General features: G+C 36.4%; 1 protein-coding gene across 2 annotated transcripts; it reads left to right on the forward strand.

Annotated features, from left to right (window-relative positions):
- On the forward strand, positions 1–27,428 carry arfip1 (ADP-ribosylation factor interacting protein 1 (arfaptin 1)). Of its 2 annotated transcripts, XM_066718469.1 has the most exons (9): positions 1–206; positions 4,114–4,215; positions 6,861–6,969; positions 11,895–11,990; positions 14,551–14,663; positions 15,704–15,925; positions 18,104–18,261; positions 23,991–24,165; positions 25,477–27,428. In XM_066718469.1, the coding sequence occupies exons 2-9, from the start codon at positions 4,123–4,125 to the stop codon at positions 25,630–25,632; spliced, it is 1,122 nt and encodes a 373-aa protein (XP_066574566.1). In that variant the 5' UTR covers positions 1–206; positions 4,114–4,122; the 3' UTR covers positions 25,633–27,428. The 2 variants fall into 2 exon arrangements, with proteins under 2 accessions (XP_066574566.1, XP_066574567.1); XM_066718470.1 differs by lacking the exon at positions 11,895–11,990 and having other exon boundaries at positions 12–206.
- Positions 27,429–27,590: the final 162 nt, after the last annotated feature.

Raw genomic sequence — 27,590 nt, forward strand, 5'->3', positions numbered from 1 at the left:
GGGCGAATGTGGCGGAAGAGCCCGGATGTTGTTGCCCATTCTGTTCGCTCTTCTGCGTTCTATCCTGGAAACCGTCCTCTTCCGGGTCTGGACTGTGGGAGCTGAGCGGCGCCGACGACAGCACAGTCCTGCATGCACATCTGCGAGATCCACACAGCAGCACCATACCGTTGGCGACATATCAAAGCCTCGGAAAACACCTGCAGGTGAGCCTGGTGTTGTTGTACGTCGCTGCACCCTTTTCATTTATTTTGTGTCACACTCGCCGGAGTTTGCCAACCATAGCTGTTGCTATCTGGGGAACAGTACGTGGATGTAGTGCCCCTGAGGCCAGCGGCTGACAAACCCGGCAACTTGGGGGTGAAATAACAGAAGTGCATGTTGGCAAATAAATGACACGCTGTTTTGCTGATGTTTTTTTAAAGTACCTTAAAGTTAGGCGTGTTTTGCGTGTAGTATCGCAGTGTGACATCTTGTGCGATTAACTAAACAGTCAATTCGGTGCAATAAATGACATATCCTCCTTTTCAAGATGTGATCGTGAATCTAAAGTCGTACACGTTAGCGGGTTAAGTACTAGGATCAGACCGGGTCACCCAGGAAGTTTCTCTAACAGAAATATCAGCAACAAACAACTAGATTCGTACTTCCTTAGACCAGCCGTCATTGGATGGCATATTAACATTACAGTGTAGCTGGAATATAAGTGTCTCCTTTTATAAGACGAGTTGTTGTACCTTTTTGAACCTGTGACAAGTACTAAGTTTGCTGCTGTATATTATTTTACTACTACCGTTTACGTGTCGTTGTGACATCCAGATGCATTTCTTAAAAGTGCTTCCTGCTTAGTAAAGGAGGAGTGGCAGCATTGCTAAATAGATTTCTAACTAGACACGTTTTCTTGTCGGTTTGCTTGTACATAAATACATCCAAACTTCATAGCTCAACATGTGCATAAACTAAGATAACGGTATGTCTCTGTATGTGTGATGGTGTGTAAATTACCCCCCCCCCCCCAAACAGATGCACTGCCAGGTGTGAAAAAAAAAAACCACACAAATCCTATGGCTTGTTTTGGACGTGCCCTTCAACAGTTTCAGTCTCTAGGTGTTGCTTTAAAGCACTGTCCAATGATGACATAAAATCTACAAGCCTAAACCTAGAAACACTTCTTGTGTGATGTGAGCTTTCACTCTCATCATGACCGCACAAAACTAGCTCAAAGGCCCCGCGATTCCTCACCCAGTTGGGTAGCTATGTTAACTTTGCCTAATATCGCTAGCTTTACCACTTTCTGCATATGGGTTTTGGCATGTTTGTGCCTTTTTGTCTTTTCCAATATGTGCTTCATGTCGCTCACCCCTCAGTCAGTCCAGGCCAATTACTCCTCCGCCACAGTTGTCCGAAAGAGCTGATATGGAAAGCAAAACGGCACACTGAGTTGTGCACCTGCACAGCCAGGTCTTTTCTCATGCCGTGTTATACACAGTGGACTGTTGGACAATTTCCCCTGTCGCTGCTGTGTTGGTGTGTGGTCATATTTGGCTGGTCCTGTGTTCCAACTCCTTGATCTTACACTTTTTAGGGAGAGTTCTCAGATCAGATTTGATGCAGTTACAGAATGACGTTCATTGGCATTTGCTGTTTGGTCTACTATAACATGGGGAAGTGCAGTGTTACCTTTCAGGGCAGGCTGCCATCCAATGGGATACGTATTAGTTAAACAAAAGAAAACCCAAAACAAAACCTAGACTCCTTGTTGAGGATATCTACACAGTGTAAACAGATCCCTCTCTAAACACCAACTGCTAATCAAAATGACATACAAAAGACAAAATGGCAAACCGATCCAAATTCGCAAATCCTAAAGAAAAGTCCATCATAAGCCAGAAAATCGTTTTACCGAGTAGGGTTATCTCACAATCGGTTAAATTCGGTTGGGGGTCATTGCCAAAGCGGGGGTTCATAAGCTCTCTCTTTTGCCCTCCTTTTCCTTTCTCCAGCTGACACTGAGACTCTTTGGTGTGGTTGCATGGAGGGTTATAGAAATATAAATGTAGCAATATTTTGTACACCGTCATCTATTGTGTTCAGGTGGTAACTGCCATTTGGTGTTAATATTCGCCACCCCAAGTGGAATTATCAGGAGCCGCCCAAACCTTGTCTGCGTTTCCGGCCTAAATCGTAACTGTGCATGCTCATAAGCGATCATAGGAGGAGCGCTGCCTCCCGGAAGCGGGAGAAAAGGCATAACATTTTTTTTTTTTTTTTTGTTCCATAAAATGCACATTAGCTGTGGATAATAACAGCTAAAAACATTAATAAATGTCAGAATTAAGCTTAGCCTAAATGTTCACAGACGTGTTCTCGTTTTCTACTATGGTGGGGCAGCACCCCAGTGCCCCTAGTGGATGATCCACCCTTGGTCACAGGTATAATAGAGGCCATTATCACCTACCTTAATATGTGGAGAACGGTGGTGAGCAACCTAAATTAATTAGTGGGCCTCAAGTCCAGGTATCAAATAACTACCTGGGCCACAAAACCCCTTTTAACATAGTTACAACCCACAAATTCTGTATTTTAATTTAAAAATAGATATATAATGCAATAAATAGTCTACATATCAACAATGTATTAAGGTATTAACACATTGATACAAAATAAGCAGTCATAACGATACTACTTTTTTATTTTATCTTATTTGTGGGGAGTTGGGGTGGTTGTCATGGGCAGCAAGTAGATGCACTTAGGGCCACAGGTTGCCCACCACTGGCTTACCAGCATATGTATATGTGTAAATATATATATATGTATATACACCGATCAGTCATAATATTATGACCACGTGCCTAATATTGTGTAGGTCCCCCTTTTGCCGCCAGAACAGCCCTGACCCGTCGAGGCATGGACTCCACTAGACCTCTGAAGGTGTGCTGTGGTATCCGGCACCAAGACGTTAGCAGCAGATCCTTTAAGTCCTGTAAGTTGCGAGGTGGGGCCTCCATGGATTGGACTTCTTTGTCTTGGGATCTTGGGAATTTGGAGGCCAAGTCAACACCTTGAACTCGTGATTCATCAGACCAGGCCACCTTCTTCCATTGCTCTGTGGTCCAGTTCTGATGCTCACGTGCCCATTGTAGGCGCTTTCGGCAGTGGACAGGGGTCAGCATGGGTACCCTGACTGATCTGCGGCTACACAGCACCATATGCAACAAACTGCGATGCACTGTGTGTTCTGACACCTTTCTATCAGAACCAGCATTCACTTTTTCAGCAATCTGAGCTACAGTAGCTCGTCTGTTGGATCGGACCACACGGGTCAGCCTTCGCTCCCCACGTGCATCAGTGAGCCTTGGCCGCTCATGACCGTGTCGCCGGTTCACCGCTTTTCCTTCCTTGGACCACTTTTGATAGGTACTGACCACTGCAGACCAGAAACACCCCACAAGAGCTGCAGTTTTGGAGATGCTCTGACCCAGTCGTCTAGCCATCACAATTTGGCCCCTGTCAAAGTCACTCAGATCCTTACGCTTGCCCATTTTACCTGCTTCTAACACATCAACTTTGAGAACAAAATGTTCACTTGCTGCCTAATATATCCCACCCACTGACAGGTGCCATGATAACGAGATTATCAGTGTTATTCACTTCACCTGTCAGTGGTCATAATGTTATGGCTGATGGCAAGTAGGCCTAATTCTGTGCATATTACAATGGCATGTTTTGCTTTTAAGTCCTATAAAACAGCCATTATTCGGCTGATTATGTCTAAAATGTGATTCTCGAAGAAGTACTTGAAGAACTGATAATCCATTTGCTCAATGTCTCCCTAAAACGCCTACATGTTTGGCAGAAACTTTCCGAAAAAAATAACTTATGAATTAATTACATTAATACAACATAATCTGGATATCTGCAGTATTTAAAAAAAATAAAATCATCATAAATAACAATGTACATTTTTAAACTACCTGAGAGATGGAGGGTTAAAAAGCCAAGCTATCAATGCAGATCGAAGCTATTTGCTTTTAAAATATAATTTGAAGCAAATATAATATACATTCACTTTTAGCTGTCTAGTCTGACCCTTATTTTTTTCTTTTTCTATAGGAGACCATAATGTCTGACGAATCCCCCAAAAATACTGCTGCAGAAATCTCGGTGACCAGTAACGGTGATGCTGATGAATCAAATGAAGATGTATTTCAAAGGGTAAGACCATCTTTGACCAATGGACAATACAACCAAATTCCAATGGGCTCTCTTCTGTACATCCATCATACATTGTCTCACAGGTTGTTGTTTTTTTTAGCAAGAGATGCAGAGATGAATATTGTAGCATATTCGTCACAAACCACATAGTAGGGAAGTCAAATGTTCCCTAACAGTGTTTATCATAGAATGTAGAAGCTCTCAGTAAAGAGGATTTATTTTACATAATCAGCCACAAATATATTTGTATAAATTGAATAACGTAAAAAAAAAAAACTAAAGTAATGAATGATGTTAAGCAGAAAGTCTTGTGAATTGTATTAAAACAGATCACATTACATAAGTAGTAGGTAGGCTCTTTATCTTGTATGCTGAAACCCGCCCTGTGTTCCAAGCATAATTACGTGCGCTGTTTTCAAATTGCTATTAAGAAGAAACATCCTGTCCAAATACAGATTACATATGTGGAAGGAAAGTTTGAATTTCTCTTGTGTAAGGTTTACTGCTTGTATACTTAAAGAAGATGGGTCAAGATTAGGGTCAGGCCAGAAGGTATCTTGACCTCTGTTTGAATTTATGATGGGCTTCTGGGAAACAATGTCACACAGTGTGATTTAAGTGTCTGCTCCATAATCTACACATTAGCCTGACTTTGTGTGTATAAAAACCTCTGACTTTATGGATGGAGTCAGTGCAACTTTGTATCGTTTATGGTTCAATGTTCCTCTCCATGCTGTGTGAAATAAAGGCATTGCTACAAACACACGCACCCGATTGAATGCTGGGTTTCTTCCAGACATATAAAAAATACATTATATTCAGTAAACATAATGCTGTGTGTCTAAACGTATAGCTTGTTTCTGCATACTGATGAGAAATGCCTCCTTGATGTTTTAAGTGACAGGGAGTAGCGCCCCTGAGAGCTCAGTGGGAAGAAGGAGGCACATACATTTTTGGTTTCTCCCCTTCTGTAAAAGCTCAAGCCTAAATGGTGATTAAATGTACACCTGTAATGAAGGTGTCATTTGATAGGTTACAACTCCAGCAATAGCAGGTTGAAATATCTCTTGCACCTGACGTCAGGAGGTTAGAAAAAAGCATTGTTGCTTACTTTAACGAGTCCTGCAATATCAAAAACATCTGCGACTCCATTGATATGATAGTTGGCCATTCCCGTCTACTTGCCTAATTTGCCTATATGGTAAAGCTGGCCCTCAGCGTGACCTCCCTGTATATTTATAATGAAGAAGCATAAAAGTCAGGCAACCTCTTGCAACCTCTTAAGATTTGATTGAAGGATTTCCCTGAGATTATTTTACACCCATTCTGCTAGACACTAATTTATGTAAATGTTTTATGTAATTTGAGCATGCAAATAAATATGCGCTTAATCGTGATTAATTAATGAAAATATGAGATTGATTGCAATTAAAATAATTAATCGTTTGACAGCCCTAGTATTTTATAAACTTACTACTGATATTTTTTTTTTTACATTATTTTAATTACTTATTAAAAAACCTACCCACACTTCACACAAGGGGTGCACCAATAAGGATTTTTGGAACAGTTACACATAACTGACAATTACCTAAACATATCGTCCGTCACCGATCCAATACCAAAATTATTAAATTATTTTTTTTTTTTTCATACAACGCACACAGACCATTTTTATTTTGTGCTTCTAGACTAATTTGGTAGCAAATTAAACATACACACATATTCACTTTAAAATGAGTTGGAAAACTTTATAATAATTCAAGGATTTAGAACTCAGCAGTGAGAGGTAGCACAGACTGACATGCCTGCTCTCTGCACCATATTCAAGTTTTTAATCTGTAAATCAAATATATTTAAATGTGTCGTTTTGAAAAATGGCATTGAGTATAACAACAAATGGTCGTTTAATAAGCTTAAATCGCAACACACTCAAGTGTGAAAAAACATGGAGAAGACAAATTGGCAGTTGACGGTAATAGACAGGAATGCACTGTGGGACCTTGCATAACTCATAACCCCTAGTTCATACTGCTCTACACTTATTCTTTAGCTATAAAACCACCTTAGTTTCAATGTAGGCATATCTCTTTTGCATTATTATTTTTAACACAATGAAAGAGCTACACATTTTATTAATGTTCTTGTCATAATTTTGAATGTCAATATTTTAATGTCAATAACTGTAAATGTAAATGTCTTGATTCATTTACAAGGGTTTTTTAATGTTATGTTACACCATTTAGGCCTATTTATTATTATGACTGTATATGTTTTATTATTAATGGTGATATTGTTTATACTGTTAATTATTGTTTTCCAGGCACCTCAATTATATGATTTTTATAAATATACAAGGATTTTCAAAACTGTCTTTAAAAAGCAGAAAGGCTTGTTTCAGATTGATTTATTGCTGACATTTGTTACATTTTGTACAGTGATGTGAATCCACTCCCCGTGCACACCCTGTGAGAAACCAGCAAAATGTTCAGTTTTCTACTCTAAATAAAAAATATATATTTTGATTGAAAGCTATTATGTAAACTATTGCTGTGCAGTAAGTTTAATTTAGTCTAGCAGATTTTTTTGTGTGACATTAAAATGCCTAGAATATACTCTTATTGTATTCTTTTTAAATTTTATAGGACGTGATGCACAGTGGGTCTGGCGGTTTAAGTTTGGCTGAAACCCACATCATTTCCACTAACTGTGGGACTGTGACAGAGGGCATTAATGAAGCAGTACCATGTGAAGGTAATTTATTTTATCAGCAATCGGTGTGATCTATGTCAGTTTTGTATCGGTGTTATGATAAGGATTTTTGTAAGTACTTTATAGCTGGGTAATGTATTACACTGGAAGATTTATTTTTAAATATTCTTGCACTGTAAAGGATTTAAGCAAGGATTTAACCTACAAATCCTTTAAGTGAATAGCTCTGTCACATTTCAGTGATTTATTGGCCAGACATTGATGTTAGAATGCTGGGTATCTCATTGTTCAAAGAACACAGGTAGCAGAACATTTACCTGCAGGCTCCCCAGATGGCTGAATTTGTTATCAGTTTCCTTAAGAAGCTCCAACTGTGGCAGTTTTTAAATCGAAACTGAAGACACTTTAATTGTGTATTATTTAGTTATTGCTGTTTCCTGATTTTATATTCTTACTGTATTTATGTATCCATTAATGTTTTTGTAAGCTGTTTATTTGAACTCTGGAGACTAAGTTACCGATTTCCAAACCTGTCAACCTGTAAGCATATTGCGTACCCGCTAAGCATTTTGAGTTGGTAATGTGCTGGTATTATATCGCCAAAAATGTTTGTTGAGAAGAAATATGAAAGAGGTTGCTCTAGTTAGCTACTAATCTGTGCTAATACTATACAATAGGTCAGTCATTGTTGTCTCTACAGAATGTCCTGCATCTAACATGGTTAGGAATTTGGTTTTTATCAGCAGTCCTATTCACTGTCTTTGGTAACTTTTATATTCTAGCCAAACTGCAAAACCACATGCGTGCATTGTAGAATAGTTTTGCTCAGATATTTTATCTTATTCCTGTATAGATATCCAGTGACATTTTTCATCTTTTAAAAGTTAGAGAACAGAAGCACTCCCGGTGTACTGAATAAAAGGCACATCTGAGTGAGCAAATGGTCTGGTTCAGTGTGCTGTCTTTCAGAAGATAGCCACTCAACAGTATGCAGATTTTAGTTTATCTTAATTGCTGTGTACAAAATGCATATTTACTAAGACACATCCCATACATTGTATGAACAATTTCACTTTTCTGACTACTGTAATCTTCGTCAATTCAATATATTGATTAGTTTGACTGGGGTAGGGATTTTCGACCTGCAAAAAATATATAGTTTGGATTTAAAAAAGGGCTCTTGTTAGATTGTATTTCCATAACTTAGGCCTACTCAATACCAAACTGGAAACAAGAAAACCAAAGAAGAAACCAAACGAGCCAATCGATATCATGAACCCCAGAAATCATTAGCCGGAATAATAAATGGAACAACACAACCGTCATTCTCCTGCTCAAGAAAGGATGAGTTGTAGCAGAGAGCCATGTATTGCCTGTTAGAAGTTTTACAATGTCTTCCCATGAGGCGAGGGTGACAAAGGGTGCACAGATATGTTGTAGCACCATATCAACCTGTTAAATTCTGGCCACACCACATGTCCTGGGCCTGCTCTAGAAAAACAGTCAGATTTAGGAAATGTTGAAGAACCGTAAAACAGGTGATTTGATCCATACCACCCTCCAGTGGCCTTTGAACAGAGAGAGCCTATAAAGAGGGTTTACATTGACATCTTGGGCATGAAGCCATTTTTAAATTCAGCAGTTTTAAATATTGAAAAACAATTTGGACTGCACACCACTTTGTCCAGCACCTTTCTAACCACAGCAATAGGCTTTTGGCCTTCCAGGTTGGAAACCTAATGACTGAAAGTTGCAAGCAACTCCCAAGGTCAATCTGCAGGTTTTTGTAGGATATACTTTAAGACTGTATGATTGTGCACTTAAAGTTCATGTAAGATTTATAATTATCCACAAGGTGGCATTAGAGTACTACAATCAAACATTTGTGGCACGGCATGGAAGTTAAAAGCACACATGATGGTCATTTTATAATTTATCACTTAATTTCAGTTTTGGACATTATTTCATACAGGTCTATATTGTTTCAACTTTAAAAGTAACCAATCGTACCTGTTTGTAAAAGTAAATTATCTTTGAGCACTCTCATTTTTTTCATCTGAAACTTACTGAATGAATTCCTCTCAACTTGCCCTTCATGAGTGCTGTAATGCCATTGCATTGTGTACATTTTCATTTGATTAATTTAGTTTACAAATGACAAACACGGCAACCTGCTCAGAAACTAAATATGGCTTCAGAAATGCAAGAAACTGTCATTCCCACTGGTCCTCTAGTGGTTGCAAATGAAATTGATGGAGGCAGCAGCTGCTCTAGGATGACTCATGGAACATCAACAGCCCTTGGGTGGCAATGGCTTGTCAGACCTTGGGGTGTGGGTGCCCTGTTAGCCCTCTGTGGTGAGGTGCCTCATCCACCTTCAGGGGTGGGTTGTGCATTGTCGGGCTTCCACAGTGAGGGTCAAGGTGCTTTTGCTGGAGGACCAAAATAAAACTGTGCTCAGGTACTGGTAATACAATGCAGGACATTTCCTGTCAGACAAATACAGAAATTGTGCATTGCATGTCCATGGAACAAAGAGTGAAAAGATTAGTCATCTGCCATGATTTAAAGGCTAAGACAGAGACATGTCTTAAGAAACATAAGAAAGTTATCCATCGCACACACGCGTACTCCACTGAAAGACAATAATCATGTAAAATAATAGCGACTGATCTGGTCGCTTTTTATGACTACAAACCAATGGAGAAAAATAGGGTGATGGGCAAAAAGGACAGGGTCACCTAACAGAGTAGTCTTATCACTGTACTGATTTACAGTACGTCACCTGTAACGTGCTCATATACACCTGATGAGCCCAGTTACACACATGAAACATGAAGCCAAGTTCAGCGTTTTCTACATTAGGCATTTTAGGCTCTCCCATTATTCTCCTTAAAGTGCTTTCCAACACAACAAATAGGCTTGCAATTTCAGGAGCATGTAAACCATGCAAAACGTAAGCCTCCAGTTGTCCCCGCTGATAAATCTGATAATGGTTGACTAGTATATGTATCATCATGTATAGGGCTGTCACTAATGACTATTTTAGTATTTAGTAATTTAGCTTTAGTGTCTCTTAACCAATAGCAAAGAGATTTTCTCTGAGTGTTAACCAATCAAAAATCTTTTAAAACAGATTTTTTTTGTATTTGTTAAAAAGATAAATAACCTGTCTCTTGAGCATTTTTAAGGAAGTCAAATGAGGGATGTTGTGACCATTTTACTGCTTCTGAGACCGATAAAACTTAATTAAGCAACATTTTTGCATGTTTTGTATGTAAACTTTTAATGTGGCACATCGTTCAGTATTGTAGACAGTTATGACGGCGATTTGGGGGGGCAGAAGTTTATGACGAGAATAAATGTGACAGGGTGAAGGGACGATTAAGACGTTGCTAGTTTATTTCAGCTGGTCAGAATCCCCTTTTCAACACAAATTACATAACTGACACAAAAGAAAATTGCTAAGATTAAGAAATACACAGAAGTTAGTAATCCGAGTATTCAACATGGCAAACCCAACCTACAGATTTCTCTACAGAGGAGCAATGTAAGCAATGTACATTAATTATTATTATTATTGTTGTTAGCAATAAATATTACTGGTAATAACAACAACAATAATATGTACATTTGAAGATGCTGTTATACTTTATACTTATCAAGGATTTTTTTGTAATCTAATTACTTGAGTTACTCGATGAATCGTGACGGCCTTAATCATGTATCATCTGTAAGTATTTAACCTCTTTAATATTACTTTAAACAATCTTTGGTGTATCAGCCTGGATGGTGTCAGTCATTTAACTGGTGAAGTCTGGATATAAATAGTTACATTTTTGTACAGGAAGCTAAGCCACGCTAAGCAATTTCTACATTAAGCCCTCCCTCCCCCTGTTAAAATCTAATTTATTTTCACAATGTTATATATAGATTCATAATTTATATAATAATTATATATAAATATGACTTTTTCAGTACATGCTGGAATACTCAATATTATCAAGGTTCAATAACTACCTAAATGATACTATAGCCTAAAAAATAGAAACTAAATTCAATCGTTACGGCCTTTCATATGTTTTTTTTTTGTTTGTTTTTTTGTCACATTTGAGGATGTTTTAATGTATACACACCCGACCCATGCAAGGCCAGCTGGGCTTGGTTCTGGCTCGGGTCGTATGTGCCAGTGGAAAAGTGGCATAAATGACCTCTCGTTGGCCCACATTTTGGTAACTAACAGTCATGCTCTTACTGATTTGTTCATTGATTTGCCAAGGTTCTTGTTGCCTTATTGGGTTGGGGCTACTTTTAATTTGTGTCCTTGTTAGTGGTCCAGTTGCCACCTGGACTTAACAAGTATGTTTTCATGTGTCAACTGGTGTGAGAGTAGGGAGGGTTTATAAAGCTTTGTCAAAGACGGAGGCCTGTGATGAAGAGATCTCAGTGCCTTTTTTTTGTTTGTTTTATATACTTGTTTTTTTGGCTTATTACAAACTTGGATGTGTTTTTTGTTCTAGAGTTTCCTCACTTTGGTGTGCTAAATCTACTTTTAGTATTCCCTAGCCTTCCCCGTCTGCTTCTATGGTGTCTAACCTATGTTAAAAGTAACAGTAAAGTATAGTAAAAATAAAGTGATTTTCTAATATCTGGGCTTCATTGAGAAAATTCTGTTATTACCTCATAATGCATTTGGTAAAAATGTTATACATATTAGTCTATATTTCTGAATATATTTCAGTTAGTTAGCCTACTTAATACCGATTCCAAAAGAGTCCTCATTCAGTGGAACTGAAACCTTTATTCTAGAGAATACTTTTGAATATTGCCAAGTTCTCTGCTTGATTATCTGTTTCTGCAGTACACAACTTTTCAAACACTGATCTGGAACTGATCTGGATGGTCCGCCTTGTAGGAGGAACAGAAGCCAAGCTGGCTTCTTACTATATTATATTCACTATTTTCAGGATCTACAAGTCAGACCACATCACCTGTTGTATCTCCCAGCAGTTCTGTGGCTAGCAGGCTGGCCAGGATAGACAACGATACTCCTAGTGACAAAGGTACTCAATGTACAGCCTGGGTGATAATGGCCTTTCAACTAGTCCTTTAATTTCACTTCTGCTTTTCTGCTTTTTGAAAAATTTATCACATTACCAGTTCTCTACGGATTGTCAGCAGGTCTGCTCTTTTTCCTTCCTATCTTTCACCTGATTCATCCTGCAAGAAAATGTATCATCAAAATAACATGTAACTATACATTATCTGTACAGTGTGTTAAATACTTTCAAAGTACTTTATTTAAAAGTTATAAAGCAATTATTTTGAATCAGAAGTATAATCAATGGGTTTAATTATGCTGATAATTCTGTAAATTGATTTTGTAAAGACATTTTGTAGTGTTACAATCTGACCAAACAAACTACAATTGATTTGATTTGTTTTTTCTATCACTGATCTATACAAAGTATTACATGGTGTTGATTTGGGGGGGGGATCTATCATCTTTAATTAACTACAAATAAAAAAGTATTTATTGCACAAGTGTTCACCCCCTTATGTTTGCTATGTTATGTTTACACACTTGTATAAGCTGTGGTGCAGCCAATTGCCTTCAGAAGCCACATAAATAGTTGAATACAGCCCACCTGTGTGCAATTCAAGTGTCACATGATATAAGATTTAAATACACCTGTTTCTGGAAGGCCCCTGAGTATGTCAAAGAGCAAACAACCACACCATGAAGACTAAGGAACTCTCAAAACATGTCCAAGAACATGTTCTGGAAAAGCACCAGTCAGGGTTGTGCTATATAATATATATATATATATATATATATATAAAAAAAAAAACTTTGAACATGCCCGGAGCACAGGTAAGTCCATAAAAAATAATATATAGAAGAATATGGAACAATCACAACCCTGCCTAGAGCAGGCCGTCCATCAAAACCGAGTGACCAGGCAAGGAGGTTGGCAGTCAGAGAAGCCACCAGGAGGCCAGTGGTAAATCTGAAGGAGCTACAGAGTTCCACGGCCAGGATTGGAGATACTGTCCATACACTGTTACCTGGGTATATGGAAGAGTGACGCATCAAATCCCATTTGGAATAAGGCATGTGGAAGACACAGCAAAGGTGTGGCGAAAGGTTCTCTAGTCGAATGAGATCAAAACTTTTAGTTTTTTCACAATTGTATTATGAAAAATGTATTTTGTGAGTGCTGCAGTGAACAATCTAAGCACAGATCAAAACATCAGAAATGCACTTCTTTAGGAAACTTCAGACAGGTGCAAATGGAGAGATGTATGCAAGCACAAAGTAAATAGTCCTAATTGAGACACAAAATGTTAATTGAATCACAATTTTGTCAATCTAATGCTACAAGTAATTAACCTATTGGTCAGTTTGAACAGTTTTAGAGGATTAAGGTAGACTAATATCTCTCTGAAAACTAATTTTATAAACTAGAAATATGCCTAGTAAAATTGTCCTGCTTGATACTAGTGTTAATTGATAATGAACATAGTTTTTCCCTATTGGCTTGTAAGCAGTATAAAAAAAAGCATATTCCACTATAGATTCTCTATTTTTTTTAAGTTTAGAAACACTGCATGTTTTATAGATGTGCTGGTGTTGAGCAAAATTGTAATTTTTTTGTCACTGTGATCTTTTGAGTCCTAATATATTTACGTCCTTGAACAGATAATCTCCTCTTCAGAAATGTTTTCCTGAAATCAGTACATTTTTATTTGTTATAGCATCCTTTGCAAGTTTCCCAAAGAGTGCATCACAATGGATAACGGTGTCTGCCAAGAAATAAATCATAATAACAAATTAAAAGAACAGTATAAAATATGTGAAAGTAAACCATGAGGCACAGAGGAGACAAAAACTAAAAAAATCCTCTACCATGAAAGGCTATTATAGGAGAAAATCAATCTCTAGTTGTCCATGGCTTAAGGCCTCTGCCTAATGGTTGCCTCCCCTCCCCAGTAAAATAAATGGGCAGTGTGGAGATTATCTAGTTCGGCTGTCGGTGGTCTTCCCTCTGGGATCTTGGATGGCCAATGTACCGTTTGGGGGGTGCCTCCTCAGCCCTCTGGGGGGATGGAGTCTCGTCTGGCCAAAAGGGTGGGAGGTGCTTCATCTGTCAAGGATTGAATGAATGTGGACAGGTGACTCCCAATGCAAGGATTGAGTAGACTACAATTGATATGGGTGGGGGATTGTGTTCATCCTTTAGATGTCACCTAAGTTCAATAAGGGAGAGAAGGTACTGGACACAACGTATTAAACGTTTTGTTTAAATTCTTAATTTTACATCATATTGTAACTATAAAGGAAAAATATTCCTTGTTGAATTACACATTTTCTTCTGATTAAACAGTTTTATTGAATTTTGAATTTTATCATGTAGAACAACATCATCATAAAAATAGAAATGAACTCTAAATTAATGTATTTAAATTAATATTTAAACATACAATACATAAAATAATAAGAATTAAACATTTTCTGTTATTTAGCCTACTAAAGAATCACAGTTGTAATGGTTGACAACATTATGTGAAGGAAATATTTTATATCAACAGTTTAATAACTCGGTTCTTCTTTTCTTCCAGGCATGATGAACGTGGAGGCTAAGAGTGGACCAGTAGTTGTCTCTGATGATCTCAAAAATCCTGCCATTGAGAAGTTGGAGCTGGTGAGAAAGTGGAGCATCAACACATACAAAGTAGGTAAACACAAGCTGTGGAAATGTTTTCTAGTCTGTAGTTATATCAGCAGTATTCTCTGAAATTAGATTTGATTATCAAAATATTTTTCCATAATTTATTACTTACTATATACAAAGTCAGCTATAATGCCCAGGCTCTGAAAAGTAAAAATAAAAAAAGAGCAGTACAGAGTAGAATTTATATACCACAAATGATTAAATATGTCCAATTTATTATAATGGTGATCTTTGGGTTTTGTGTATATAGTAGGTGCATAGAAATCTCTCAACCCGGAATTCAAATTGAATGATTATCTCCACCACAAATGTTTTCAGCAATCTGGGTTTTTCAAACTTCATATTGTCTTTGCCACAAGAGAAACGTATTACTTTTCTTGTCAAAAAGGAAAACCGCCTCTAGGTCAGTGTTTCACAATAAATCTAATAGTTTCTGATAACAACCCAGTTGTGCAAATTATTATATTTTTATTTGGAGAAATGTTTCAACCTTCCATTAAGTTGTAGTACTACATGTGTTTTGTGTAACATGACTTTTTTGTTTTTATAGATGACTCCTCACTTAGAAACACTAAAGCTCATCAGTGGATGGAATTAATTTAATTCATATTGTAACATATATGTATATACAGTACTATATACAAAATATTGATCTGATGTAGATTTTTCTTCTATTCACTCACTTTGCATTTTGTTAATTGTTAAATATAATCTATTAACGTCTTTTGTTTTCTAAAGAATTCTTACATTATAGCATTTTTTCACACCTGCCCTAAAATTTTGCACAGTACTGTGTGTGTGTGTATATATATATATATGTATATATACATGCTTGTTATAAGCAATGTAACATTAGTCTCAGGTAAATTTAGTGATTTAAAATGCCTTTTTTTACATTAGGATATAACATTATACATTTCAGAAACGAGAGAGCCATTCAACCCATCATTATATTGTGTAGATGGTAACCTAATGATCCAGGAATCACATACAGACTACATTTTCATGATCTCTTTCTCATTTGTGCTTGGTTTTCCCAGTGTACAAAACAGATCCTTTCAGAGAAGCTGGGTCGCGGTTCTAGAACTGTAGACTTGGAGCTGGAGGCTCAGATAGAAATTTTGCGAGACAACAAGAGGAAGTACGAGCACATCATAAAGCTGTCGCAGACACTGGCAACACAGCTCTTTCAGATGGTGCAGACACAGAGGCAATTGGGAGATGCTTTTGCAGACCTAAGTTTAAAATCTCCAGAGCTTCACGTAAGTTTGAGATCTTATACCAACATTACAATCAATTAATGTTTAATTGTGGATACAATGTTTGATAAGTTGATATCTGCATATAGTTCAAATAATGTAGTTAAGTCTTTACAGATCACAAATTAAATGTATACAAATTCCATGGCTCTTGAGTCATGCACCAGTTAAAACCTCCACCTGGAGTGCATAATGCATCCTATAGTCTGGATCAAGGTGATATTGAACCCCTGTTATGCTATTACTTGCTCTAATTGTAAGTTCCCAGGGTCTAGTACACAGAGTGCAAAGGACTGCCTGGGTAAGGTAGATAGATGTTGGCTGCCCAACTTTTGGTTCATTGCATTCAAGTGATTTTCTGTGGCTTCTTGTGCACCTGGTGGATCAGATTGTTAGTAGTTCCATCTATCAAATCCTCAGAAGTCTGGACTTTAAGTGCATAAAATCCACCTGTGAGGCCTTTAGGCCTCGTTCAATTGGCTGTGTTCATCTCCAACTCGTCATCAGCACCTTTGAGGTTCTCCACAGTGTATTGGATAGGGGTGGGAATGGCCAATGATCAAACAATACAATATTATCATGATACTATGGCTGCGATTCAATACATAATGTGATTGATTTATTGCAATTATTGATCTATTATAAAAAAAAAAAAGCTGAATTTACTTGGAAAAATTGAACATAGCAGCCAAAATACAACCACACAAAAATAATAATAATAATGTTATAAAACCCCATTGGCAAACTTTAACTTCATATAAATTTGCTGTTTTAAATTAAATTGTTTGCAACCGTGAGATGCCAGTTTCCAATCCTCCGTGACGATTGCGTCAACTTGTCCTGCTGTTTTTAATTCTTCTTCCACTTTCACCTTGACTTCCTTGTACAGTATAGGCACAGCTGTGAAAAAGTGATGAGTGTAATACATACCTGGGCTCTAATGTGTTCAGCATGTAATGGAAGCAGTTGTTTTTTTACAACATTGTACATCCATAGATCCATACAAATGAAAAATGCCACCTATTTTGTAATATTCATTTTATATATTTTTTTGCATGCTCTGAATCGTAGGGTAGTTTTAGTTTAGCTGCTGGCCCCACACAAAAAATAAATATATACATATTATCTCCTGGCCCACGCCATTCGATTGGGCCGATTTACTCAATGTATATTGTCCTGTTACCTGGCCGTAATATTACACGTAATACTTCAGAGAGATCATCTGGGGCATTCCAGTGATGTATAGCACGAATACATCAGACTTCCCTGAGTGAAACAGGACAGGCTACAGCTCGTAGCCCCACCCTTTCCCTCACTCACAGACGTGCACTGACAGTGACATAGCCACAAGACGTCGATTTAATTTAATAATCAACACAATTAAAAACACAACGGTGTGGCTGAAAGGTTATTGGGAGTAAAAAGATAAGTCCCCTGAGTCAGATGCAGTAACATGTAGGAAGCTAACTGACTTATTCGGTAGCAGTGCTGTTATGCCAGCCAGTCTAGAAAAATTAGTAGCAGAAGAAGGAGAAGCGACATCAAAGTCAGAGCACTGCCTGCAGCCAAGCGGTAGGCAATTGGGAGGCAGGCAGATAACACAACTGTATTGTGGATGTTAATAGGGATGTAGTATATATAACACAGATTTGTATTAAATATGATGATATAAAAAAAAAAAAAAACGCTGGTACGATTTAAAGCATGCAAGATTGTTGTAACTCCTTTGGTTTATGTATGCACTCTTAGAACTAATGTGTTAAATGTAACGCAACTTTGTGTTAAAAGTTACCAAAATTACAACACAATAATGTGTCTTTTTAACAGAATAAAGTGTTTTTCCCCAAACAGACTTGTGATAACAAAACAAATTATTGTGTTGTGCTTTGGTGATCACAGAACCTGTTGAATTTAAAACATTAGTTCTAGGAGTGCTTTAAATTGCAGAGGTTAGCGATATTTTACATCGACAGCAATAAAATAACTTCAGTGAGTAGAAACTTTGGTTGGTGTTTGTCATGTTTGTTGTGTTGAAAATATATATTTTTTGATTTGCATAATTTGTCTGAGATCTTTGGAGCCCTGAAGACACCAAAAAAACATGACTGTGTTATTTTTTTATTTAATGTTTGGTTTTGTGTGTCCTGTAATTCAAGACTTGAATGATTTTCTGCTTTTCAGGAGGAGTTTGGTTTCAATGCTGATACCCAAAAACTCTTGTCTAAAAATGGAGAGACACTTCTGGGAGCCATTAACTTCTTCATTTCAAGTGTGAACACCCTGATAGAGAAAACAATTGAAGATACCATGGTCAACATTAAACAATATGAAAATGCCAGGTATGAAATATTTTGAAAATATATAGAGAGAGAGCATCTAACTGAATGGTTGAAAATGTTAATGTGTATCTGTAAAGCATTGGTTTTTAAAGTTAATAAATAATTTCTGCTGGTTAAATGTAACAGCAATTTAATGTATTACATTCTAAAGACAATAAGCACTCCTGTGCATACCAGTACCAATTTTAGGAGAAAAAAAATTATTTATACTTTGTGTTCTATGTACATGTTTATCTTTCTGGAGTTTTAAAACGTCTGTAAAATCTGTTTGAGACCACATTTTATTAAGTACATTTTATATAATTAAATTATTTAGTCTTTCAGCCATAATATTACAATTTTGTAGTATTAATATTTATATTTGCAGGATTTATTGCTCAAGTAACCTTTTAATTAGGACATAATTTGTAAAAGAAAAACATATATCTTAAAAAAACAAGCATAAGGTATTTAAAATGTAATAACATTGTTCTTTTATTAAGCAAGATTTTTTCCCCATTTGTTGGCATACAGTTACACATTTTTGGCTTGTTGAGCAGTGTCTAAAGTAAAGTGATTCAGCAGAATTACTGTTACAGAATGGATAAAAGCACCACATTTATCATTTACTGTGATCTAGTCTGGGGACCCCCAACTTTTGCTTTTTCAATAATACTGTCCTTCGTAATATAATTGTGCACACCTTTATGCCATTGTCCTGATAGGGCAAACAATGAGGCTCATACAGGTAGTATTGCAGTACAAACACAATATTGTGGACGTAGTAGTAATAAATATTACCCAATACCCATAATTGTCTGTATGTGAGTATGTTGTCACAGAATCAAACATAATAGTATGTACATTACTGCTGCTGTGTGTCCAAAACAGGTGTGTAGCACCTAGTGCTGTGTAGTCACCATGTCCTTTTGATTTCCATAAGTAAGCTTGTTTTTATCTTTAAAATATATTACTTACACTGCACAAAGGGATGATTTGTTTATTTCTCTTACTTATTAAATTCAGTGCATATTTGGATGTCCTCATTATTATTATTATTATTATTATTATTATTATTACACTTCTTACATTTAGTCTGGCTGAATTCGATTAATGATCCACTGCAATTGGTTAATTTCCCTTGCATTCTCATACATTTGCCAGGAGTTAATGTTCCCTGTACCATGTTATTGAAACGCAATTCTAATGAAGAGCAGCTGTATAAAAGCCTTATTAATCGCCTTATAATTGTTCATTCTCGTTAATTTCAGGAATAAAAAAATGTATATGTTAAAAAAGTAAAACAAAATCAAATAACTTACAACACACTTCGGGATTCGAAACCAGAACACCTGATTTATAGTGCTGTTCCTTAACCACTGTGCCAATGCAGATCAGTATTGGATTGTGAAACCTGTTTTAAATAGCCTACAGCTGCCACAAATAACTGTCTTAATTAGTTGTATATGACTCCACTATTGGAATTAGTAACAAATACATTTGGAAATAATAAGAAATTAGAGTGTGTGTGTGTGTGTGTTCGTTCTATGGCTCTATAAGTGCATGCACTCATGGTTGCATTAGCTCATGGGGAGAAGGCAGGAGGGGGCGAATTGTGTCTGTGTGAGCCCGGTCACCCTGCAGCATCTTCGCCTGTGTCGGGGGTTGCTGTTGTCGGGTATACAGTGAAACATTACTGTCCAAATTATTATTATTATTATTGTTATTGTTATTTCTTAGTAGACGCCCTTATCCAGGGAGACTTACAAAAGCATTATGAAAGATTATATAAGAGCATTATAAAAGTGCAGTACAGTCTGAAATTACAGATAAAAACAGTACAAATTACAAGTTCAAAATTACATAAGTGCATAAAAAGTATACAGTTAATACAAGTCCTGTATCCTAGATTGTGAGCTAATAATTGTAGACAAAATATAGTCATAGTTAATAGCTCAGGAGAAGGGGACATAGGGGCAATCAATATAAACAACATGAGTACTAGTAATGACTACATTTCATACGTATGCATGTATGTATGTATTGTCATTCTGTCAAAAACGAAAAAACTGTTAGGAACTTGTTCAGGTGCAGCACACATACAACCATAAATAAAAAGACAGCCCCACTGTTGACTGTGCGCTGGAATGTCGCTGTCCAGTCGCTGCCCCCTGAAATAATGCTGTGCGTGGAGTTAACACCATGGTTTTCAAGCAAGAAATATCACCTAAGATATACGAGTTTGTTTGCCTGGGACTTTGACATTAAGTAAGTAAAATGTAGTTAAGGTGGACAAGGCCTTTAATTATTTGAGACATCATGTCATAGATTTGTCATTTAAAAAATGTTCTGCTTGGAGGAGTTACCTAAAGTAATACTCATGCCATTGGGGTATTGCTTAGAGACGCTCATGTTGTGTGTTTACACTGCAGTTTTGACAAACCGTCCTAAGCCATCCCAGGGCCCCCTCTTGAGCAGGCCATTTTTAGGTGGCATTTTAGGTCAGCTTTGTTCCGACTGCAGCGTTTACACTGCCCTAGGTCGACACAGAGCTTGCCTAAAAGCGGTGAGAGTAAACACTGTATTAGGGACCCTGTAGCTAAACACTGTACCTCCTGTGTTATTTGTTTCTATTTTGTAGATTATAAGGTAGTCAGTGTCCTGAAACTGAAGTGGTTGTGCTGCCGTGTAGGTGAATAAAAGTTCTCAATTGTGTGGGCTAATCCATTTAGAGCTTTATAGTTAATCAGAAGAACTTTGAAATGTATTCTGCATTGTACTGGGCACAGAAAATTGTGGTTCTTTGGTTGGTTGTATATTTGGTTCTAACTAACCAAAGCATGCACAACCTAGGCTAACCTATACTACAGCACTGGAGTTTGGCAGTACACTTTTCAACACTGCATTTCACTGATATCTTGTAACCAGATAACTTTGTTAATTCACTGAATGTTAATTCTAATTCTAATCCCTGACAGCTTTTGATAGGTACTGAAAAAAGAACTTAACTGTACCTTTCTACCCATATATTGAAATCATGAAATCGATTAATTGTATTTGCTAAGCCTGTCCTGTGATTGACATTAGACTGAAAAGACTGTGCCAAAATTGTATGCAGTTAAACTCCAAGGTGTGGAGTGCCTTTAAAAAGTATTCAGACCCTCTCACAGTTCTTTTTGGTTTCAATGTTAGTCATGACACTTTGAAGTAGCAATTCATTAATCTTGATTAGAAGAAACAGAGTCTGTATGCTTTCACTGCCGGTGGGTGCTTTGCATTTTCCTTATGTGATGAATGTTAAATCTGCTTCTCACTATTAGCTACAACCACCAATTGATTTCGTAAAAGTTGAATGTGAAACAAAGTGAATATGAGATGACAATGATTGACCATTAATCGACAGTTCCTTTTAGAAAGCATTAGACAATGGGCAGCCAATACCAATTGAACAGGGACAGACTGGGACTAAAAAACGGCTCTGGACTTTGACCCAGACCAGCCCACCACATTCAGCTTTCTCATACTCCACCGCCCTGCCAACGCACGCACGTTCACACACCAGCTCACATACCACTCACAAGTTGCATCACAGCGTCCACAGAATTTCTTCTTTCATCCGCTATATTGTATGTGTAGCTATTTCAGTTTGTAGACACTTTCAAAACACACACGCTGCACAGTCAAAACATAAAATAAAAACATAAAATAAGCAAAAAGCTAAATAACTACATACAATATTTTTTGTACAACAGCTGTCAGAAGGTCACCTTTTTTGACACATAGGGAAGTCAGTTTATCTTATTTTCTTTAGTGTGACAACAAATCAAGAGTAGAATTTTTAGATTGTATGCAATGATTAATTTTAATAGTGAGACATGTTTATTATAATGTGCTATAGATATACAACAAAAAGTAATAATAAAAAATAAAATATTTAATTTTAAAGCCTGTACTATTGATTGACCATCTCTGTAGCTGTAATGAAGATTGATGGAAGGGTGGGATTTCTTATTTCTTATCTGTGATTGGCTATGATCTGGTTCATGTAGCATGGATTTCCACAGTTCTGTGCAGATACTCTTCCCCGAACTAATTCCTGGTTTCCCCTTCCAAGCAAAAAGTCAACAGGTAGCAGAGGTTCCCTGCCAAACATTAAAAGATAAGGAGACTGACCAGTTGACTGGTCCTGCAAAGTATTGTATGCAAAAAGGTAGATACTCTGTCCAGTGTTTTCTTCTTTGAGGCAAGAGTACATAAAAGGTAATGTCAAGTTCTTTAAAATGTTCCCATTGACCATTTCCCTGAGGCCTATATGGGAGTAGTCCAGGTCTGAATGACCTCTCCCCTCAAAGCATCTATCTTGATTCAAATGGATCTGCTAGGGACTCCCATACTGATAAAACCAATGATTTAAAATGCACTTTAGCAACAGTACTAACACTTTGGTCTCATGTTGGCACAGCCTGTGTGTACGTTATTGTGTGATGTATCAAGCCCAAATTTCGGGTGAAAACTGGTTCTTGCCAGACCTTGTTCTTCTAGGTATCAGGGCTGAAGTATAACACAGTAGTGTAGCACAGTGAGACACTATAGACCGTGACCTTGTTTACACAGACACACAGGGAAATGTATGCAGTTCTTCACTCAGTATAAGGGTAATTTGAAAGATTAATCATGTAAATCGGCTATCTATTTAAATTGAACATTTGTCTTAAACCTAACACTGTCGATAGCATATTACAGTATCGATTGCAGATGTGGAGATCCCGAAACAGGAAGTTCAGCGACTGGCTGAGATTTAAGCGGAAATAAATAGGCTATAAGATGTGCTTTATTTATTTATTTAGTGCATTATTGTAATTATTTGGAAGTTAATCTGTTGTGCATGACGTGAACCATCTTCAATGTTGGGATAAATGTGGGATGACTCCTAGTCTAAAATTAGATGTCGTGGTCATGGCAAAAAATCCACATTCAAAAGATGGTGCTTTTATCCAGCTGGTAACAATAACAAGTAAACATAAATAAACATTACCTACCTAATTGTGCATTTATAAAGGAGAGTCTGTTATCTGTTCAGGCAGGAATCATGGCAGAAAATAAAAGTTTGTTATCCCAGTCAGTCTTTACAGCATTTTTGTGTCCCAACTTGTGGCCTGTTGCATGTATACAATGAATAGGGCTCTGTGTTTTACTTGACTTAAAAAAATGTATTTCAGTCCCCCATCTCTGAAAAGGCAGATATAGCTTCATTGTGTTACTTGTCAAATAATCATTCGATTACTACAAAAGTAGCACATTAGTATATTGAATAAAAGAATGGCATATATGGCTAATATTAATATAATTATGGTTTTGTTAGTAATTGGTATTCAAAATTATTAACATAATCTGCAATTAAATATTTATTGCCAGGAACACTCAAACTTATCACTCAAACATGCAATATTAATAATGTTATAAACACTTCTTTCAGCCTATATATGATTCAAAAACATTTTGCCAGTATTTTCTTCTTGTAAGATGTAGCGCCTTACAAATGAGATTAAATACAATAACAGGAAAGAAGTTCATATAAATACATTTATAAAGGATGTAAATGGTTGAGATTGTAATATGATAAAGGAGGACAGACCAAGTAATGCTTTATAGTGCACCTTTATTGGCGTTTGTATGTTTAGATTGAATTATACAAGAAATTAATAAGGAACATTATATGCTAAGGTTAGAATTGACTGTTTCCTTTGCAGGGTTGAGTATGATGCGTACCGTACAGACCTGGAGGAGCTGAACTTGGGCCCTCGAGATGCTACTACTGTTCCAAAGATAGAGGTTTGTCAGCAGCAGTTCCAGATCCACAGGGAGAAATATGAAAAAATGCGCAATGATGTTGCAATCAAACTAAAGTTTCTTGAGGAAAACAAGGTAAAGCATGATTCAATTTTTTTATTAAAACAAATGTTCTAATATTCTTTCCACAGCTATAATTGATTTTGAATGCTCAAGTAAAAAGCTGTTTCAAGGAGATTATTCACTTTTTAAAATATTTGTTATGTTCCTTTTGTAATACATTGGCCTTACTCTAGGCTTTGTAGACCAAAACTACTGCTATCATTTTCAACTGGAATAAGAAATTACATGTTAGAGAAGAGGTGGAATAATACTTTTCCTCGACAGGATACATACAAGAATAATAATAACCATAACCAACAGTAAGACATGTAAACATTGCTTTTGTAGGTTTTGTTTTTGTATTATTAATAAAATATACTACAGTAGTGTATTTAATGTGAAGATAACTACAGTAATCCCTCATTATAAGAGTTACCGATCTATGAGATTTCAGTTTTACGAGACACCAAAATGAATACAGTGTTTTCCATTAAACAAGCATGTTTTTGCTATTACGAGACAGGAGCTTGCCAAGCGGCCGATCGTATTGCATCTGCACAAGACGTACATCACAGATTACACTTCAGAATCGCTACATAAAAAAAGCCGGTATTGACGTTAAATTATTGTTCACCGCGGTGAGGGTGTGATACTTCAGTGAATCTATTTTTTTGGTCAATACCGTTTTTTTTATGTAGCGATTCTGAAGCCGGTCGCTGCACTGCGGCACAGGAGATCCGGGTTCGAATCCTGCTGCTGTTTCTGCACCATGAGAGTAAAGTTTCATTCTAAGTTAGATTCGTCTTAGTCTATAACACCAGAAAATCACTAATGGAGAGGCTTCAGAATCGCTACATAAAAAAAAAAAAAAAAAAAAAGACGGTATTGACGATAAATTATTTTTCAATGCGGTGAGGCGGTATACCATTTACCGGCACAGCCCTAGTCCTGTCCTTTATTAAGAGGAATTTTGGGTGCTGAAGAGGAAATGTTTGGGGCTCTGGAACCAATCGAAGATTATAAGATTTGAAGCAATGTGGATTTCATTTCAGTTATACGAGAGTTTGCATAATGGACCGTTTTCAAGGAATGAATTACGCTTGTATAACGAGGGATTACTGTACTTGATTAGAAAATACCATTGCCTGTTTTTATAAAATCTTGTTTTATTTAGTGCCTAATGTCATTCAGTTTAATGTACAATTTTCATGATATTGCACCACACAGTGGTATAATAATGATACTTTATATACATCAAATGGCTAAGAACTGAACTCTTGTAGTACATATGTGTTGTATTATTTTATTGTTGTTAATTCTTAGTTTCCCCCCCTCTCTCTCTAGGTTAAGGTATTACACAACCAGCTTGTCCTGTTCCATAATGCCATGGCAGCCTACTATGCAGGGAACCAACAGCAACTTGAAAAGACGCTTAAACAGTTCCACATTAAGTTGAAAATTCCTGGAGGAGACTCTCCATCCTGGTTAGAAGAGCAATAATCACATTGGAGTTATATGTAACACAGCCAGAAGCATCTATAACTAGTGCAGAAGTGAGAAGCACAGTGGAGCATTGAAATTAATTTTAAAAAACAAATAATAGATTTTCTCCCCTTTTTTATAGCATATCAAATCTTCATGCAAAATCTACTGAAAAATAATAATGTATAGATTAATAAAATCCCCAATTTTTACTTCATCTCCAGAATCAAAGTATTATACCATGTTGGTTTATTTTTATTTATTCCCCCCTTATTATATTTTTATTTAAAACTGTATTCAAGAATGTATGTTTTTGCAGCTAAAACTATTATTCTAAGAATTACATTCATGATTCTTTGATCTAAGGAAATTTCATATTTTGCCTTAAGATAAATCCATATCAACATTAGTTAACACTATTTCCTTATTGGTGTTAACTGTGTTCAGTTTGATTGCTATATTGTGTTTGGGAGAACAGCTTTTAATTATTAAGAATTAAGAATATCTCTAATGAAGTCTCGTTCATGTTTCGAGTAGTTTATGCAAGTTGTCTGTATGAGAGTCAGTAGGCAACTCACACCACTCCATCTCTCTCTCTTCACACTGGAGTGAAGGTTAAATTGGGGGGGTATCTCTCTGGCGTAATGTCACTTTGACTCCTCACACAGACACCTATAAACCACATAATGAGACCTGTTCAAACCTCAGATATGTTTTCTTAATCATTAAGGCTGGAATCGTATAAAGGGAAAAAAATAAACACAACCCTATTCATAATAAGGAAATGGTGTGGTTAGTGATAATATTATTATTATTATTATTAATATTATTATTAATAATAATAATAATAATATTATTATTATTATTATTATTATTATTATTATTATTATTATTATTATTATTAATAGTGTTTTAAGTATGCCTTTAAGAATGACCAGTGTCCACATTTAGTCTTACAGAAGATATCCACTACAGCAATGAGCAAAGAGCTTTAATTAAGATCTTACTAATTCATATCATATGTACAGCAGTTAGTATTTGAATGTCTTACCTGGGGAAGGAGTTCTGCTTCGTCAAGAGTACATTGTTGTTGGTATATGATGATGATTATGATAATGATGATTGCTGTCATAAATAAAAATATTTTTTGTCATTCTTGAATAGAGAGAGGGACCAGCCTTAACGTGCAACTTTGTGCCTTTTTATAAGAACCTTCATTTCCACTGTTTGAAAAGTGCTAGGTATTTGCACTGCCAGACTATTTTTTTAATTACTGTTAAGGAAACTCAAGACAGAATGGACCAAAAAAAGACCAGCATTTATCATTTTAGCATTATTCTCTGTTTAACTGTTCTCCTTTCTATTCATTATCTGAATTTATACATATACTAATGTACGTAATGTAGACTAACTGTATTATAATGTAAATCAAAATTCTTTAACATTAAAAAGGGCAAGGGTTTTGTGGAAAAGAGTGGTTTCCATTGTCTATGTTGTTGGTTTGCCGGTGTTTCCTCTGCTTTTTAGTTTCTGTTGAAGTAGGACAGAGTACAGATCATCTTGACTGGGTTTTACTTTTGTTTTGTCATTTTCATATAGCTTTCAGCAATGGATACGCTACATAGTGCTTGTGTACATTTACTTCATTACTACTATAATAATGATATGAATATATATATTTGTAAATCCCAATATTTGAGTTGATTATGTACACACCTTTATTTTATTTTTATTTTATTTTTGGTTTGTTCCATTACTAGTTTGGTGTGCCTCTGTAATTTTGAAATGTGCTAATTAAAGGTCTTGACTGCAAATTGGGCTCCTGAATGTCTTGTAACATCTTGAAAAATGAATGAATTTTCATCAAAGTTAGCTTTATTTTGAGGTTTTTATGCTCGTAAAAAAACTAAAACAAAAATTGATTTAAAAACAGTATTATCATCTTAACCTCCTCTGGGTTTCAACAGGTTGATGGT

Source organism: Amia ocellicauda, chromosome 12 (assembly GCF_036373705.1).
Source record: "Amia ocellicauda isolate fAmiCal2 chromosome 12, fAmiCal2.hap1, whole genome shotgun sequence".
NCBI classification, from domain to species: domain Eukaryota; kingdom Metazoa; phylum Chordata; class Actinopteri; order Amiiformes; family Amiidae; genus Amia; species Amia ocellicauda.